Source organism: Crocodylus siamensis, chromosome 2 (assembly GCF_052110815.1).
Source record: "Crocodylus siamensis isolate JL-2025a chromosome 2, ASM5211081v1, whole genome shotgun sequence".
NCBI classification, from domain to species: Eukaryota; Metazoa; Chordata; order Crocodylia; family Crocodylidae; genus Crocodylus; species Crocodylus siamensis.
The window spans coordinates 184,931,220-184,948,824 of record NC_143396.1 but is presented as its reverse complement, the minus strand read 5'-3'; the positions used below and the strand labels follow the sequence as shown (position 1 = coordinate 184,948,824).

Genomic DNA, 17,605 nt, shown 5'->3' with positions numbered 1-17,605 from the left:
ATGCCCTGCAAATTGAAGCTAATCCGGCTGGTTTTAGCTTGGTGTGCTCATAGGAGTATATCCCATGAATTGGTCTGACTTTTTTGTGCCAACACAATACACTTGGATCAGAAACCTAGTTTAAAAAAATAACCAGATTTTTTTTTTTTTTTATTAATGTATTTTGTGTTCCAGGTTAAATCGGCCAAATCAGTTCCAAATCATATCAGTTGAGTTATTCCAAAAACCATATCAATTGAGTAGGCAGAACTCAGTCATTCTAAATACCAGGTATGGCACTACAACTGGTGAGCATCCTCCATCCCAGGCTTTCACCCTGGGACTTCAAATACTCCCAAACCCATTGGCAGGCATTCTACATGCAGGCCAAACCCAAAGGTCTTGGGATTCAGATGCCCTCACCAAAACATTTGATCTGAGCCAAAAGTAACCAAATGCTGAGGTGACAGAAAATAATAAAATCTCTCTTATGTAACACTTATCATAACCAGTAGATGTAAGTGCACTTTAAAATGGAGGTAAGCATTATTGTACTTAGTTTACAGATCAGGAAACTGAGGCATGACAATGGAAAAGTGCTTCTTTAAACACCTGTTCCTTGTCTTCCACTGAAAAGAGAAAAACATTTATTTGAGCACACAGATTTGGGTTTGCCTGGAACATGTGTTCAAAACAGGACTGTCCCAGCAAAAATGGGACATATGGTCACCCTCAGTACTACAGAAATGTAGTACTAAAAACAGTGGCGATGTGTAGGCAGTGCATGGGGGTATTTGTGCACCCCTGACAGTGCTGGTGCACCCCCTGACAGACAGTGTTCCCTGCTTAGGTGATGGGCACAGGAGGCAGGCAAGAGTGCTGGCCAGACATTGGGGGCACCAGGAGAAATGATCCCGGTGGTGCTCCTGTGGCCCATTTGTGGCTACCAGGGGCCACAGTGCAATCGACCACGGGGGGAACCCCCCCCCGGTTGCTGAATGGCTGTGGGGGTGGGAGGGAGGGGGGCAAATGCCACCCCTGACCAGTTGCCCATGACTAAAAATATGGTCTATGTTTACCAAAACAAACTGTTGAGATCAAAACACTCACAGATCTGAGCTGTACAGGGAGAAGGGCATGAACCAGAAAGAATGATAAAACAGAAAGGAAACCTAAGTCAAGGAAGAGACATAGTGTCCATGGCTCCAATGGCTGTTTGAAAAATGAGAGACTTATGGGTGAAACCAGCTCAGTAATTAAGAGAACTAAACATGACTGTCCTTAGTATGTGTGCATAGATCAGATAAAAAGCCTTCATGCAGGAATGCATAATATCTTTGTTAAAGAAACAGTCATTGTAAACAAGTACGATACAGTAATTTTGATACTTGCATCACCTAATATTGATAATACCTGCAAATCTTTATTTTTAAAATGGAGCTTACAAATAAAGTTCCTGGAAATGCGTTCATGACATGTTGATGACTTTTGAAGATAGGCATTGCCCTATTCCTTTGCGATACCATAGTGACCTCTGCTGGCATTTATATGTGAAAGGCAAAAACCTTGAAGTCACCTCTGTTTTCTGATCATTGGGCATAGAAGTGTTGCAACAGTATTTTAAGAGCCCAGATTCCTCTGACTATGGGGGTGTACTGTTTTTTTCCTGTGGAGCATCAGGACTGTTTAGTAGTAATGAGTTAAGTAAGATCAGCTCCTTCTCCTAACTAGCTCTCATGGTATTTGTCTTAATTAGAGCCTTCCCATTCCTGAGCAGGTGCTCCCTGTGAGAACTGAGCTTTGACCTCCCCTCATTGCCATCATTCCAGATCACATATCCCTGAGTCACTTGGGCATCATTGTATACTGGGACAGACTAAGCATGCAGTACTCACACTAGATATTTGCAGAGCCATATGCAGACCATATAATGTATGCATGTTTACCATTTAATACCCTTGTCATCCATAAATTCTTCAGGATACCTGTCTGCACAGTAGTCAGCTATCACTAAAGTAAAGAGACTGATCATTACTAAAAACAAACAATCTCTCCCTCTAAATCTATGTTACTGGCTGCAGGATCCTGGCCATAAATGTTCTCCATTTATGGGTTACCACAGATAGACCTGTGAAGAGCTGTGTGAAAGAGTGAAACCTTCCTATGCAAATCAAGAAGCATCAGCTAAGCCAGAACATGGTTTTGGGTTGTAAGTGAAAATGGAAGACTTGAGGGTTTTGAAGCATTAAAGGGCTGATTTCGATCAGCTGAGGATCACAAAGGACTGCATCAAAGCCAGATATTGTAGTCTAGGGACTGGCTGTTCTTATTTCAACCTGTTTCTATGTATATGCCTCATGTAAATATATGTACAGGTGCTAGAAAAACATGGAAAATGTAGTTTGTACTGAATACAAAAGGCAGTACCAATGTTCATCATTCAAAGCAATAATTACTTTTAGTAACTACTAAATACAGCAATTTATGAACCCCACTTTATTATTTCCAAAAAAATATGCTAAGCATAGAGGTTGCCCACATACTCCAGTAATGTGTATATTTACCATTTTCTCTGGCAACTGTTGAAACTATTACCAAAATTCTGTGTAAGGATCAACATGCTTATGTATTTTTTTTCAAATCTGAACTGTTCTTAAAGAAGAAACAGTGTGGTGGGAAATATTCTCTGCCCCTCCAAAACATTTTCTGTTGCCTGGAGTATAATAGGAAGAAAAAGAAGTTATATAGTATTTGCAGAATTTGCTGTTGACAGTTCTACATGGATTTATTGATTGCATCTGAATGCTAATCAATACATATCAGTGCAATGTATGGAATATGAAACAAAGTTAACACAGTACTCTTTGTTTAATTATTTACCAGATAGTAAGCATTCAGGCTATATGTGTTCACAATGATGGTCTGTCTTAAGTGCTCTATTTATTTCCTTGTTAGCCTTTTCCTGCTCTGAAAACTTCTCCTACCAGGCTTGCATACCTGCCTGTGATGTTCCAAGTACTTGCCAGAATAGTGAGCCTGTTCCTTGGGATTCAGAATCGTGCTTGGTGCTAACTGAGGGGTGTGTCTGTGCTGAAGGGAACATCCTACACCGTGCTCACTCTGCTCTCTGTATTCCAGAGGAGAAATGCGGTATGCATTGATTTGCCTTTTATATTTCTTGTCTGCCAAGGGATGACTAGATTCTTGAATAGATCTTCCTAACTGGTAGAGTTCTGGATCTAATTGTTGGAGCTGATGCTTGGTGGGTACTGCATATGATTTAAACTGAAACTCTGGTGAGGACAATTGCTCTATTGGGTAAACCAATAAAGTGGCTCCATCTCATTTAAACTCAGCTGGAAGGTATTCTTCCAGAAGGTCCTTTTTTGCCTAGCTTTACATATGGAATATTTCAGCCCCACATCCTTCAGTTGAATCTTTTCAGCTGGAGTCTTTGCTGGAATGGATCCAGGACAGATAGCTACTCAGGATAAGATCTCTAATGAGGGATCTCATGAATTATAAACATTTTGCATTTTGTATATAGCATTGTACCTTATTATTTGCATGTTAGATTTTTCTTTATCACCTTTTCAGCCTAGCTCTGTTAAGGAGTCCATTTTGCTAATGCTAAAACTGCATACAAAATGCATACAGTAGTCATAATACCTTCCTTATTAATTTAGAATAGTTAGGTGAATATGCAATTTTTATGCCATAGCCAGACAAGGTTCTTTGGATAAATCTGATATCTTTTATTAGACCAACTCAGATAGTTGGAAAAATTCTTTTTTGCAAGCTTTTGAGTACAAATACTCTGTCAGGCTGAGAAAGCATTGGTCTAATAAAAAATATCAGATTTACCCAAAGAACCTTGTCTGCCTATGTCCTAGACCAACACGGCTACAACCTATACCCCTGTATTTTTATTCCATGGCATTGTCATGATCTGTCACTGCAATTGTCACTGTAATGCCTGTCTGCACAGTCCTAAATCAGGATTTAATTATGCTGGATTCTATAGAAACATCAGAGCTGTCGTTTATAATATCACGTTATATGAACTGTGAAAAATGTAAAATTGTTTTATCATCAGCATACCATCTGTGATCATTTTTGTATCAGTGCATCCAGTGCAAAAGGTCAGACTATGGCGTTGTGCAGAATCAAGTGAAGGTAGTCATGCAGTAAGAATTGCTGGGGGAATTATGGCCAATTTAGGAGTGTTCTGTAGGGGCAGTTTCAATGCCTGTCTTTCCACCCGTCTTTTTATTTGAATGCATCCTTTTGCTTTCATTCCAGGTGGTGAGCACCAACAGTGGTGGTAGCCTAGACTTTGGTCCCTAACACACATTACACTTAAGATGTGTTTAATTAGTTAATCATGTCTTAGGTAGTGACCTAGCCATGTGCTCATTCAGGTAGTGGCTTGCTAAAAACAAAGTTAGTATACAAAATATGTGTACTTTGTTGCTGGTTCCTGTCATGCCTTTAATTGAAAGTGTGGCTAGCGCTCCCAGCTTCTGGAGCACACTCCCATTCTGCAGAGGCTGGGAGCGCTGGGTAGCTGATAGAGGGTCCCAGCTGGGAGAGCACAGCGATCTGTCAGTGTTCAGAGTACGTGGTACACTTCCATGACTAGGAGCCTCATCAGTGTTTGTAGCTCCCAGCTGCGGGGGCGCATGCTGCATCAACTGACGGGAATGAAGATTGCCGGTGCAGGGGGAATAACATCCCCATGTACCTGTAATATGGTGTGATGAGATCTGGTACCTGATCCCACAATCACATCTCCAGCTGTGCATGTGTGGCATGGCAGGAGGTGTGATTGTTGGGATTGTGCATCACACCTTAACATCTGCCATTGGCCTTAAAGTTTATAATTTACACACCTGTTACAAAGTATGTATAAAGAGGTGTACCCATTTGAAGTCACAATAAAATATTTTCTTCTTCTACCACAATAATATAGCCTGTACAGACAGTTCAGGAGCACCCCGTGCAATGGGTGAGATTTGGAAGACCTCTCTGAGTGGATGCTGCATGCACAAATGTGTTGACAATGAGACCATTATTCCTGTGGAACACAACTGCTCACGTGTTCATGATCTGGAATGTCAGCGCTTTGGGGAGCTAGCCCTGATTGTTCCCAGTGATGACACATGTTGTCCTGAGAAAATCTGTAGTAAGTATACTTAACAGTATATGAAATTTTGTTCCTGGCATATACAGCTTCTTTTATTATATGGCTTGCTTCTGTACTGGCCTGGTAGGAGGACTTCTTTTCTGGTTGTTTGGACTTGTTAATTTAATGTGAATAGAAGTTTGTGTCTGCTCCTTTCAGTGTCAGTTGTACTTGTAACAGTTGCTAGAAACAACTGGAGCCTACAGATACTTTAATGACAGTTTCCAAGTTGGCCAGATCTGGGCCATGGGGCTCCTTGTGGGCCAGTTCCAAAATGCAGAGGTCCTTGTGGGCTGATTCTGGACCTACCTCCAGTGGTAGGGCAAGCAGCTCCTGCATCTGTGGGGGTCAACACTGCCATCGCTCATCCTGTCACTGCTGAAATGAGTCCCCAGCAAGACTCCAGACCTGAGAATTTGGTGGCAGGATGAGTGGTGGAGGCATTAAGTCCTGCGATTCCCTGAGCTGCTTTGTCATTTCAAGGAGTCACCAGGAGTTAAAGCTACTGCTGCTTGCCCCAGTGGTGAATTTCCAGCCCCTCCAGAAACCCTGTCGACTGGATGACATTGCTCCACAGGCCAAATCTAGCATGCAGGCTGTGTGTTTGATGCCCCTGCTTTGATATATTCAAATACAGATGAGTCAATAAAAGGAATCCCTTATTTACTAGGAAAATAACAAGTAATTGGTTATCTTCTTTGCAAAGCAAAATAGCATAAAATCCAGAATTTAATAACCCCCTTTCTATCTATACTTAGCTAGAAGATTCATTTTTGAATGAAAAAGTTGCAAGTTTGTTTATTTTCTAGCCATTGACAAAGATATTGGATAGATGCAATAAATTCCCCGCAAGGAGTGGATTTTTGGAATTTTCACAAGTGTTTAGCTCTGACTTCTGCTAACTTTGCTTCCACTGGGCGCTTTAAACAAATCCCACCATTAGCTTTTTTTCTGCTTGTGCTTGTTTTTATTTGGGGAATGTTAATGATGAACTGCAATTACAGTTTGATATTTTTCCACTTAATATCTCTTACCTCTACTGAAAATTCTAGAAGTTCATAATTTCTTTTTCTCTTGTATGCATATTTCTTTTAAGTTTGCAATATGAGCCTTTGTGAACCATTAATCCCTGAATGTAAAGTCCTGGAAAAGCTGGTCGCTTATTACCAGGAAGATTCCTGTTGTCCGAATTACACTTGTGGTAGGTACCTTTTAAACCACACCCCTCCCCACCCCAACTACTTTTTCCATCAGAATTTCTGTTTTATAAAAGCATATAGATCAGAAAGTCTCACTGCACTTCACTGTGAACAGGTAGTGGCAAAACTAGCCCGTTCGCAAAATGAATCGGGTTTCATGGGAAAACATATCAGTGCCGACTTCATTATTAATATGTCTATGTACAGGACTCACTTTGACTTAGAAGCTCGGGGGTCACGAGGAAGGATTTCTGGAGGGTGCCTATACAAGTGCAGCAAGGCTTCTCTGATGCACTGTAATTACACATTTGATCAAGTCTGTTGGAGCATTCCAGCAGACTCCAGTGTCGTGTATCAGCATCCTCATGCTGAAAAATGGTGGTGGGAGCAAAACAAGTTAAAGCACCCCTGTTTTTCAGCGTGGGGGTATAGATACACGAGACACTCTGGGCACTTTAATTACGGTGGCTTTCAGAGCTGCTCTAATTATAGCACCTCCCCCCACTCCAGAGCACGTGTGTAAACACCCTGTGATTCTGCGGTGCTTTGGCAAATGAGGCTTCTATGTCAGGACTAAGCAGAAATGGGACCTAGGTCTGTAGAGTGCTGAGTAAAGGGACTCACTAATGTTCCTAGTAGGGTGATTTTACACCCTAAAGGGTTATATCCCAGTGGCTTGAGACCTGCTACACCCATTGTCCTCTGTGTGCCTGCTGGTATCTGGAAGCCAGCACTGAGTCTGGTGCACACAGATCCTTTTTTTGGCTCATAAGTAAAAGTGCTGAAAAGTGGATTAACATCAGACTCTTTTGAGCCACTCTGTATATGACTATCCTAAAGAGGCTAGATAGCTCATAGACCTCAACCCAAGTGTATCAGTTTTGCTTTTGTCCTCCAAGTTTTAGGTAAGGAGACACAGAAGTTGCCCCATAGGCTCTCTCTATTCCTCTGCTTTCTGCATTTGAATTGCATGATCTATACGCCTGCTTATCTTCTTGTGTGATATGTTTATTTGATTTATGATTCTGGTTTTGAGAGTGGCTAGGCTTTGGTTGTTTTGTGGCTTCTTTCTCCTCTACTCTCATGCTGGAGGTAGAGTACTGTATTTCTGCCAAATGCTGACACTACAAAAATCAAGTAATATTACACTTGTTTTAGAATGTGATCCAGCAAAGTGTGCATCAATGGAACAGACTCCAAACTGCCGGGAAGACCAAACCTTGATTGCCGCTCGCGTGGAGAGCACCTGCTGTCTATCATATATATGTGGTATGATATTTGCTTATTTAGAATGGGCATGTTAGCACTAAGGGCTACAGCAAGGAGAGCCACACAACTGTGTAAGGCCTGTATGGAGCAGTTGTATATTGAGTGCAAAGGGCATGTGAAATGACAGCAGGAGAGTGCTTATGCTAGGGATTGCATGATACTGGAATAAAGCTGGAGATTCCAGCAAAGGGGAAGTGAGGAAAGGAAAAAACGGTAGGTAAGCAATGTGTAATTATAGGCAGTTTTATAATAGAAGTTATGGGGTCATCAAAAACTTCCAAACTGATCTTCCTTTAACATCACAAAGCACTCCTAACACTCTGTAACTGACTTAGGTCTTCAGTACAAAATCCTAAAGGCCTCAGAAACTATGCTGTGCAGCAGGAACAGTTGAGACCCTGGGCAATGGTAGGAAATTTATTAGATAAAATTGCCCAGATGATTCTAGGAAGTGGATGTGGGGGAGAGGACTGGGGAGGAGGGAAGGCAAATGAATGTGTCTTAGTCCTTTTTGTCATCTGTCATATCAGCCTGTCTCAGTCCTGTGAGATTCTCCTGTATATTTTCCCTGTCCGATTTGCAACTGGAAAGATTCCCATTGCTACTGTTTGGTTGTTTCTTGTATAGGCAGTGCCTGTCAGTGGCACTTGGATAGATTCTAGGGGTGTCCATCCACAAGTGCGGGGGCTGCTCTGACACTAATTAGAGTGCATTGGAGTGGATTTGATTAATCGAGTCCGCTGGAGTGTGGTAATTACCGTGCTCCAGCAGCCTTCCGTGTCTCATGTATCAGTGAGTCTGTGCTTAAAAATGGTGGCAGGGGCACTTGAATGAGCTTTAATCCAAGACCCTCCAACACCCCCTTCCCCCCCCCCATTTATAAACATGGGGATGCTGATACGCAAGATGCTGCGGTACTTTAATTAAAGTGGCGCTTGGAACTGCTCCCGTTAACACCTCCCACCCCCAGATCATGTGTAAAAGTGCCCTATGTTTTGACTATATGGCTTTCAGCGGAGCACAGACTGAATCTTCCTGACCTAGTATCTTAAGTTCAGAGCATTTAAGGTACTCTGTTAACATGGAAATAGTGTGCTGGCTTTGGGCCTTCTCTCTGTCTCAGGCTCTTGGCTTTCTCCCTGTGGTTAAAACTGTGAACCTTTACACTGAAAGCACCTTTGATTCCAAAATTTCAGTATTATTGTTTTGTCGTGAATTCAAATGGGAGAATAAAACAAGTATAAAGGGAAAAGCCTCTTGTAGGAGCCAAAGTCAGAGCTCAGGCAGAGTAGAAGTGTTATAAGACACCAGCAGACTAGCCTTCCCAAAGGTGTCCCTTCCCCTTTGTCTCATAAGTAGCCAAGATAGTTATTCCATGTAAAAAAGGGAAGGGAAAGCTGATCTAAAATTGATCTCCTGTTCTCTAGAGGCCATGCAGTTCCCTCCTCAGGCACCTGAGACAAACATGAATAGCTGTGCTTCCTATATAATGAAAACATCATCCGTTTTCTTCTAAGGCTTAGATTTTAACATTTGTTTCCTTCAGCATGCGGGGCTTGCTCTGATCAAATTCCAAAATGTCAGGAAGGAGAAATGCTTGTTGTAGACGGCAACACTACAGATAGATGTTGTCCTGCATATCAGTGTGGTAGGTTGACTTCATTATTTTTCTTCAGACTTCATTTACGGTAGCAGAGATACTGCTTTGAATTTCACCCTCATAAATGTCCAGTGTTAAATAGGTTAGATTCTATGCACACCTGGAGCGGGATATCTAATCTCTGATTTATGGCCAAGCATGCACTCTTTATTGTTGAATACTTCATGTTCATGAGACAATATTGAAACATCTGTCTCATGACCAGATATGGATAATTCCTGACACATAGTACCAGAGATTAATCGGGATTAGCCCTATGAATTTCAAAACTAGTTCAAATATATCAATGTTAAGAGCAATTATATTGCATATTTTTATTACATGTTACATAACATTGCATTTGTGGTCACCAATTTTACATGCTAGGTGCTCTCTTGAGTATTTAATAAGTGAGCTTTCTACTTCCTATTATTTCATGTTTCTCTGTATCAAAAATTTATTCAGAACCACGAGCTGATTGCATTTTCTTTACCTTGGTTTTAGTTTGTGAAATTTATCGCTGTCCAGATTTCAAATGTGTGTTGGGGATGTCTTTGGTAGAAGTATGGAGTCCAGAAAAGTGCTGCCCATATCGTACATGTGGTAAAGTATTCAGTTTTCAGTCCAAATAAGCTGACAAGATATGTGGTGTCTTAGTGTGAAGGCTACCGCGTTGTCCAAGATATGGAGTGTGGTTCTGCACTGTAACACAGTATAGTATTATACTTACCCAGGGAGCAGGCCATTTTGAGGATGTCTCCCACAGACACCTGCTGATGAGCAGATGGAATAGAGTATCTACGAAGGAATCTCTTACTATCTGTGAACTTTTCTGTCTATGGAGAGACCATAAAATGATGCTACATACTTGCAGAGCAATTTGGGGGAACTTCCAGTATTAACAGTTTACTCTTTATGTTTAGGATGCATAAATAATGTATTAAAAGTTTTAAAATTGTAAGTAGATGTTTTAATACTTTAAAAAATTCTTGTACAGTGTTACTGCACCCAACAAATAGATTGCTTGCAAACTTCTATAACACCTTCTTATGAGCATCTACATGTCTATAGCATTTTACTCATTCCTGTAACAGACCTCTAACGTACTTAATACTTCTTACCCTTTATACAAATACCTTAAATATGAAGTGGGATCTGTTACCCGCTTGATCACTGAGTTATGCAAAGGTTGCTTACCAAGGTGGCATGATATCACCTTTATCTACAAAATGTCTCGATCTCGATTCTCTGTTGTCTGGTACCTGATATAATAATTTACATCAGGTGTCACTTTGCAAGGGCAAAGTGAGTAGATGTCGGACTGTTCATAATGGTTGATAACAGCAGGCTTATATGGAAGTTTGCCATTACAGGGAGAATGTAGTCTGTGAAATTAGGATTGGAATTCAGGGTGGAACAGAAAATTTACTACAGTTTTGTACCCAGATCATGAGACATGATCTGTACTGATCATTTGGGAAATGGGGTTTCTGATCATTGACACTGTTTTCATCTGAGTGTCAAGATAGTGTTCTGAATCATAACTTCTGTTGTGCTTTGTTTTAGAATGTGCATGTGACACAATCCCTAAACCTGAGTGCAAACTGGTATGGAACTCTTCTGATTAAAATATATTATTTTATCATTTTCTCATTGAAACCTATTTAAGATGTCAGGGAAGTGTTAACTTTTTTGTCTTTTCCTCTTTTAAAATTGCTTTAGAGCAGTGATTCCCATGAGATCCTTGCCAGGGGGTCGTGAGTTGGGAAGGGGGGTCACACAGTGTTAGCACTGCTGGTGTACAAACATGATTCTCAAGTTAAACCCAAAGATTTCAAATAGAAATTCACAGTGTCAAAAGTATTCTGACCTGTTGTGGCTTTTCTGAGTTCTCTGCAACAGAAGAATTGCTCTAATTATTTTTCTGTGGCCATAAAGAGAGTGAACATGCTCTTAGAGCTGACATTTTCCAAGGGTCTAACAAAGTTGGGAACCACTGCTTTAGAGCATATATATATAGATAACTATTGTATAATATAGGTAAAATATTAGTTGTGAACACTTAAGTTATTAGAAACACATTTTAAAACCCACAACAAAAATATCCTGCACACTAAAATAACTAGGAAATATTAATTTGCTTTTTCTCTTGTAGGACCAAACCCTGCCTTGAAATGTACATAACAGGAACTGCATGTATGCATCCAGGCAGGGTTTGGATTTTAATCTGCCAGAATCAAACATTTAAATAATGAGTAATTTTTAATATTATCCTGTCACAATTAGTATATTAAGTAGGCCTGCACAAAGCAGCTAGTATTCGTTTCAGATTTGGATTTGGCAGATTCGGAGGACGGTGATTCAATTCGGTGATTCAAATCACTATCCCAAATTGATTCGGCTGAATCTGCTTTCGAGATTTGCCTGCTGCTGAATTGGCCAAATCTCCGAATCGGACAGGCTGCATCCCCTGCCTGCTCTCCCAGCCCCATCAATGGCTGCCCCGCCTGGTCCCCAGCTCCTGGCTCTTTTTATTTTTTTTGAAGAGCCCCCGACCCACCCCGTGTTGCATGGGGTGCTCTACAACAAGCCCCCAGATGCCTCAGTGGCTGCTGCAATAACTGGTGAGTACGTGGCTTTTTTTAAAGAGCCAGAAGCTGGAGCTGGGCGGGGCAGCCACGGGGGGGCGGGGTCTGGGAGAGTGGTTGGGGGACACTCAGAGGGGCTGGGGGAGCAGACAGGGGTTGGGACCTGGTGGGGGTCCCCCCATGGTCCCCTCCTGCCTCCTCCAGCCACTGCTCCTCCACCCCCTACTTACCAGCACAGAGTCTGGGTCCAGCTCCTTGCAGAATTGAGTGGGGACTGCCCAAACCTCTGAAGGTCTCCGAATCTTTTCTGAATCGATTTGGAGAGCTTCAAATCAATTTGGGCCTTTTTACTGGTCTGATTTGATTCGGATTTGGATATCGGGCTGCCAAATCTGGCAAAATATCCTCCAAATTGAATCGGCACCTGAAGCTTCACACAGCCCTAATAATAAGATATCCCTGATAAAATGTCACAGTGATTTTAAAACATATGTAAAAAGTAATGATGGAAGACAAAATCCAGGAAAACAATGAGGCATGTGCTGAGTCATGGTCCAAGCACTGAAAATGTATTATTTTTGGGAAATATCAAAAACAAATCTAATTTGACATTTAAACTGATTGAAGATCATTTCAGACTGGACATATGGAAGAGCTTCCTTAAAAGTCAAGTGCCTAAGGTCTGGAACAGGCTCCCCCCAGAGGTGGTACCCACCCTGGCAATCTTCAAAAGGCATCTTGACACTCACATTGTTGGGGTCATCTGACCCCAGCAGTCTTTCCTGCCTGAGTGCAGTGGGGCTGGACCTGATGATCTTGTAAGGTCCTTTCCAGCCCCTAACATCTATGAATTTTAGTGTAATAGTAAATGATAGCAATACCAGCTTCTATATGATACTTTTCACCTTAGATTTTCAACTGTTTTACAAAGAATTAGTGTATCTCCATTTTACCACTGAAGGCATGAGGAACAGGGAGTAACTTGCATAAAGTCACAGGCTAGAATATAGAACCCAGGTCTCATGAGCAACAGACTAGTGCTCTATCTATGAAGACCTTCTGTCTCCCTAAGAATTGCCTTTCCATTAAATATGATCTTCTAACCAGTTAGAAAAGGCAGACAATAAGGGAAAATCCTTTCTTTTTGCTGGTAGGTTCTTAGCAGAGTGTGCAGGGGTAGGAGGTAGGGATTTTGTATTTTGGCCTTGACCTGCTATAGTTTTTCCATGTCAGTTTCAAACCTCTCCTGTAGTATGCTCTTTTGGCACCAATCATTATTCTAGTTTCTAAGCTGCAAATGTATTTCCATTAAGTTTTAGATACTAAATCGATTTTCAGTTGAAAGTGACAACTTTCATCCCAAACTAGGCTTTTAGGAGTTAAAGACTATTGTATTAACTGTTCTACTCAACCCTCAACACTGGGGCTTGTCATTTGTTTGTGATATCATTTTGCCTCTTTTCCTTTTGTATGACCAGGGGGAGAAAATGCAGATAGATGAACAGTTCCAGAACAGCACAAAAAATGTCTGCAACTGTGTTATGTACAAATGTGGTAAGTAGGAAAATAGTTTTGTTCAAAGACATGTCCCTTCAGTTCCCAAGGGCAGTTTCGTTAAGGTTGACAATATGTTCACCTCTGAAGCATTGCTTTGAATTACAAATAAGCTAGGGAGGCAAAGCCCAGGAAAATCAGTATAGTTGGCAGTACCCCTTACTAACCATACAGTTGAGTACAGTTTCCCCCTTCATAATGGGTATTCCCACAGCAGGAGAGCAAAGCGGGGAAATTGAGATATGGTCTGAAGGAAGTGGAAGATGCTGATGAAACAGTATGTTTCCCCTTATTGGGTCCATTCCTGGACAGTGCTCAGCACTATGACCCCACTCTGGCAAAGCATTAAAGTACCTGCTTAACCTAGAGGTCTGAGTACTCCCAGGGGGCTGGCAGGCATTCACTTAATGGTGCAATGATATCTTATCCCTGATTCCAACAGCTGCATCCCCTGTCATGCACATGTGGCATGGCAGGAGGCATCACTGTTGGAATTGAGGATCAGATCCCAATTTTGTCATTGCCAGCACAGAGCCTGGGGCACAAGGGGAGCTGATCAACTTCTCCTGCCTGGCAGCTGCAAAACCAAGGGCTCCCCCATCAGGACCTCAGATCAGGGAACTTCTCCCTGATCCCAGGGGGTACCAGTGGATATTTAAAAACTGTGTGTGTAGCTTGCCTACACTTCAGTTTTTTTTGAAGGTTCTGGTGTGGCCAGGGCCTTCAAAAAGCCTGTGTGCAGCTAAGACCCTGTGGAGCAAGGTAGTCAACCAGCTGGCTCACAGGGATCTCTAGGGCTTTCTACGATCTGGCATTTTAAATTGCCTTTCCTGCAGGGGCTGCTGGGCAAGGCAGGGAAGGCTGATGAGTGTGCGGGTTGCCAAAATCTGAGTGAGGGAGCCCCTGGGCTGCCCCTGCCAGGAAAATCTTTCAAGCCACTGCCCTGGCAGCCCATTTTCAGCATCAGGGCCAGGACTGCCCTGCCCTACCCCCATACCAACATTGACAGTGAGCTGATTGTCAGCATTTGGATAGGAAGTGCTACATGTTCAACTTGTGATGCCATATAAACGAGCTACAAAGACATTCTGCATATTCTGTGGAATATCTGTATGGCTGGCTTGCCTCTTTGTGGTGCCATATGTTGGCTGCACACTTAGCTATGTTGGTATTCATGGTGTGACTAACATGTTAATTCTGCCACAAATGTAATGTGCGCCCAGGGCCCTAGTGACCTATTATGAGACCATGGAGGAGTTGCAAGTTAAGTGCATGCTTAAGGACCTTGCCAAGTCAAGACTAGAAAGTTCAACACCATGCCCTAGACCATTCAGAAAAATGCAAATTGGAACTAAAGAAACTTTGTAAACTACTGTTGGTTTGAGGAGCAGTCATTTACATTCAGCGTCCACTTAGCCTCTTCCTTCTGCAGGGTTGCAGGTATGTGCTGGTTAGGGTGCAGCCAATGTCAGGTGCACATGTTGCTATTCCTGCTCTAGGAGCCTAAAAAGACTGCATAAGCAAAGCACAGTTGTCCATATGAAACACAGCAATCTACTGGATTGCCATGGTTGATTCCCATGGGTCTGCAATGTGCAAAATGTGAAATGTTCTAGATAGGCCTCCACACTCTTATGCTGTGTCCTGATAAGATTGTTTTTCAGAAATTCTCCTCCACCTATGCAGCTTTTAATGATTTTACCTTTTACTCAGATATATCTGAACACAGGTACAGAAGGTCTTCTGCTTACCATCGTTTGGAAGGTCCAACAAGTAGAATATTCTATCCTTGTCTATATTTTATGCATTGTTATGTTATGAACAACTTTGGGGCTATAATATATAATAGAAGGAAGGCAGGGTAGATTTGCACCTTATGTGTAACCTTATACTTTGGTTAGTCTATAAGGTGCAAATTCTACCTTGTCTTCTTTTGACTTCAGACTAACATGACTAACTATGTCTTTGCTCTAATGTATCTTCCCTACCATCACTACTACTGCTTAGGAACCCTTATCATGGATCAGGACCACATTATATTTTATATAATAAAACATAGTAAGGTTGTGGAACTGGATCCTCAGCTCTTATAAACTGGCATTGCTACGTTGCTGTTGGTGGAACTGTGCCGATTTCCTTCACATGAGAATCAGACCTCATGTGAAGTCATTCTTTCTAGGAGGCGTGTATTACTTTTTTATCCATGTTACATACCAAGAAGTATTTCATTTTACATAGGTGTAATCCAGAAGTGGTTCAGCTGTTTGTCATTCATTCTGTATTCTCTTGCAGTGAGAGATAAAGTGTGTCTGAGCAGTGAGAGAGGTGTACTGCGTCCTGGCCAGACAATTGTGGAATACACATCAGATGGCATTTGCCATACTTTTCATTGCACAGATCTGATTGATCCTTCTACCAGCTACTATTTGATAAATACTTCTTTGATAGACTGTGCAGTCAACTGTAAAGCTGTAAGATGTTTTGAATTTTAGACATTCATATTTTGCTTAGCAGTCTTGATTAAATCATGTGTTTTTATTAGGTAGATTATATTCAAAAGTGCAGGATGATTAGAGTCATTTTATGCTTTCTTTAATGATATACTGTAGCCTTTCTGATTAAAGCTGGGTATTTTTTTCATAGTAATGTTAGCCCAGTGTCAAATTCAGGCACCCTCTGGTATTTCTTCCTATTAATGTCAACAAGTTGGCCTTCTTTTATGTTGCTCATCCTAGGCCCATGCAGCACTTCACACTGCAGATTAACCACAAATCACTGCAGAAATAACCACGTAATACAAGGAGAGAGGAAGCTGTGGCTGTCCTAATCATGGAATAAGTGTGTAGCCTTACCTGAGAACAGTGACATATTTATTCCTGGAAAACATGGAGTATCCCTGCTGTAGATTATGACTGGGTGATCCTCCACTTTAGATCTGAACTTCTGGGTTCACAGCTGCTTATATAGTAATTTGTTTTGACCCATTATAGATACAATTTGAAAACTGAGACCAGGATTGGGGCCTCTCTGAGTTCAGTGGCACTCCAAAATGAGTCCTACCTTTGGTTTTGAAACCTCCAGAATCAACATGCAACACTTAGGACTGTATTACGTGTTACATGTAAGACGTGATTAACCAGTTAATTACGACTTAAGGTGTGAAACTGACACACATTCAATCAATTAGTGGCATGATAAAATGAAGAATAAGCCACAAAGTTATTCCCCACAAAATGTGTAATGACTGTGTCTGGTTCCTATCATGCCATTAATTGAACTTGTGGCTAGGAGCTGCATCAGCTGATGGGGCTTCTGGCAATGGAAGCACATGGTACACCCCCCATGGATGGCAGCCTGCAGTTGAGCCAGGCTCCAAGCCATGGGGACAAACCATTCTCTCATGCAGTTAGCAGTCCCATCAGCTGACCTGAGCTCCCGACCTCAGGAGCACATGGTGTGATCCCACGGCTGGGAGTGCTGTTCAACTGAAGGAAATTCAAGCTGTGGGAATGCATGGTGCATTCCTGAAGTTGGGATCTCCATCAGCTGTCAGGGTTCCCAGTTGCAGGAGCTTGCTACTTGCCAGTTTAGGGGGAGCCTAGAACTGTGATACCAGGCTTCTCTCTGCACTGACAATAAGGTGTGATGGGATCTGGTGCATGATCCCACAGTTGTGCCTCCTGCCATGCACTTGTGGTGTGGCAGGAAGCATGGTTGTGTGAATCGCATATCAGATTCCACCATGGCTTCACTTGTGCATTTGGCCAGGACCTTAGATGCTGCAGTGACTACAATATAAATCCTTAGAGAGCACATAGAACCCTCCATTTCCATTTCACCCTCTATGATGTATACTCCAGCTCGTGTGTGTACACAAAGGTAAAAGCACCAACCAGAACTCAGCCCTAAGTGGATAAATACAAAAATCACCTGATTGGCAGTCCTGAAAAATGTTTTTTATAAAGCTAAACAAAAACCTGTCACCTTGTTTCTCTGCAAAGTACTGTGAATTAATCACAACTATGCCTTTTTATAGATTAGTTTATGGATTAGTACATGTTTACTCGTGTAATATATTGGGATTCAAAAGTTCAGTGATGGTTGGGTTAATTTTCACACGTGATCTAAGAACTGGCAGGTGCCCAAGTCATCACTCAAAATCATAGCTTCTTCTATGGGTAGCAATGAGAAG

The 17,605-nt window shown here is 41.8% G+C and overlaps 1 protein-coding gene across 1 annotated transcript in view; it reads left to right on the top strand.

Annotated features, from left to right (window-relative positions):
* The window catches only part of OTOG (otogelin), a 206,966-nt gene that overhangs the window by 174,452 nt on the left and 14,909 nt on the right, over nt 1-17,605 (top strand). The window contains exons 43-51 of the mRNA XM_090032569.1: nt 2,935-3,129; nt 4,952-5,164; nt 6,261-6,365; nt 7,522-7,632; nt 9,179-9,280; nt 9,776-9,874; nt 10,838-10,878; nt 13,338-13,413; nt 15,706-15,884. Coding sequence (XP_089888695.1) covers nt 2,935-3,129; nt 4,952-5,164; nt 6,261-6,365; nt 7,522-7,632; nt 9,179-9,280; nt 9,776-9,874; nt 10,838-10,878; nt 13,338-13,413; nt 15,706-15,884 — 1,121 coding nt within the window. The remainder of the gene's footprint in view (nt 1-2,934; nt 3,130-4,951; nt 5,165-6,260; nt 6,366-7,521; nt 7,633-9,178; nt 9,281-9,775; nt 9,875-10,837; nt 10,879-13,337; nt 13,414-15,705; nt 15,885-17,605) is intronic.